General features: G+C 38.6%; 1 protein-coding gene across 1 annotated transcript; it reads right to left on the bottom strand.

The window, feature by feature from the left end:
* Nucleotides 1-574: 574 nt before the first annotated feature.
* On the bottom strand, nt 575-1,304 carry LOC112029358 (uncharacterized). The gene is given in 1 exon segment (XM_065762730.1): nt 575-1,304. A coding segment is annotated over 1 exon segment (441 nt). The 3' UTR covers nt 575-863.
* Nucleotides 1,305-1,908: the final 604 nt, after the last annotated feature.

Below are 1,908 nucleotides of genomic sequence, written 5' to 3'. Positions count from 1 at the left end.
ATACCCAAAAACTAAACCCAGAAATCTTGAAGATTAACCAAAAAAAAAAAAGCACGGCACCTGAACTTTCGCAAAATCATTTGATAGTTAAAACTTTGCTTTGATTCAACAACCATCTAGACTGCCATTGACCAACCCACCATCACGGTCACTGTCTTTGTTCCCTTTCATATACCTACTTAGGGTCGTCAGTCCTAATTTCATCCGTCTAAACCGTGTAGAGAGCTCACACGGTAATACACATTGAACAACCAGTTGTGTGGGTGTTTTTTCAAATGCTTTCTAAATACGAAGAGGCATTTTCTAAATAAGTGCAGGTCAATTACTTCATTCCTTTCAAGTTGATAAGTCCATTTTCTAACTTGAAGACAATATTATAATGGCAATTTGTAAATGAATGCTTATTCGCAACAAGTAATGGTTTGCACGTTTGTTATGCAAAAAGTATATAACTCATCTAATTCTCTCCACCTTTCTCACTGTAAAGCTACCTAAGTTAGCTTCCATACAGTAGTCTCCAAAGACTCAGAACAACAACAAATCGTTGTTGGAGCAGTTGACTAGGGCCATCACAGATAAACAATACGAAAATGTAGCAATAACATTAGACAGAAATTCAAGCTAAAGCTCCTTTCATCACATCTACTTACTGGACATTAGTCAATTTACATTACCCCCAATTTCATTTTCCCTTTCCACTAACAAAATATAGGCTGCAAAAAAAGCACCAAACAAAACAAGCTATACATACATATACTATTACACTTCCCATCACTTTTGTTACAAAAAGGAAGAAAGTCAGCACATTGTGGTAATATCACAAACACCTAGTACTGGGTCTAATCTTCACCTCCATCATCATCTTAAACTTGATCATCTTGACCATCCCCTTCAAACCCACCTCCCAAACCACAAATCCTTTCCCACACATCCTCTGAAACAGGCACAACCGACAGCCTCAGCTGTCGAAACAGAGCAAAACCCCTCAACCCAACATCCCCTTTCATCTCCTTCAAGTCCATAGGCCTCCTCATCTCCCCCACTACCTTCACATCCACAACCCCACCACCATCTTCATTCCACTCTTTGACGACAGTCACCACGTCGACAACACGGTGAGCCTTAGAGCCAGAGTGGTAAAAGAAGCAGAGGTCACTGAGCCTCATGGACTTGAGGTACTTCTAGGCTCGCTTGTTCTTGACACCATCCCAGTTGCTCAAGCCTCCATTGGCAGCTTGGTCCTCCCATGACCACTCTCCTGGCTCTATCTTCAAAAGCCAGAACTACTTGTCCTCTTTGCCCATTGTTGAAAGCTTGATTGCAATATAAATTTGATTGCACATTGTAAATTTGAGTGAGTTTTGGGAGTGAGAGTGAGATTTGATCCGTTTTGGGATGTGTTTTTTTCTTATTTGGTGTTAGAGTAACGGAAAACATTGAGGTGGGTTACGGAGCACTCACGGTCAGAATCACAGGTAGGCAAAGTGTCAAAATTTAAACCACAGGTAGGCACATAGAATTAGAGATAAACCACAGGTGGACAAAGTGTAATTATCCCTTTTTTTTAAGTGTATCCTCAACTTAATTTTTTGAGTTTGATTTGTGTCTTTTTATTTATCCCCACCTCCTAAATATTTCCCAAAACTATTTTTCCCAATTTTTTTTTTTTAACTTTTGTTGTTCTTAGGGGGAGTTGTTGCTCTTCATTTGTTTCCTTGATTCTCTATTTTCTCTTAACTTTTGTTGCGTATGTTTTCTGTTTACTCTTTGTTTGAGTTGTCTTTGTTAATATGTGACAAAAAGGGGGAGATTTAGATGAAATATGGGAATATGTGGGAATCTTGTTTGTTTTGTTTAGGGAGAGTTGAATTTTTTTTGAAATGGGGAGAAAATAAATTTTTGATGTAT

The sequence above is a fragment of the Quercus suber genome, unplaced genomic scaffold (genome assembly GCF_002906115.3).
Source record: "Quercus suber isolate HL8 unplaced genomic scaffold, Cork oak 2.0 scaffold_471, whole genome shotgun sequence".
In the NCBI taxonomy this organism is placed as follows: Eukaryota; Viridiplantae; Streptophyta; class Magnoliopsida; order Fagales; family Fagaceae; genus Quercus; species Quercus suber.
Note: the sequence above shows the minus strand (reverse complement) of the source record. Positions and strands in the feature narration are given on the sequence as shown.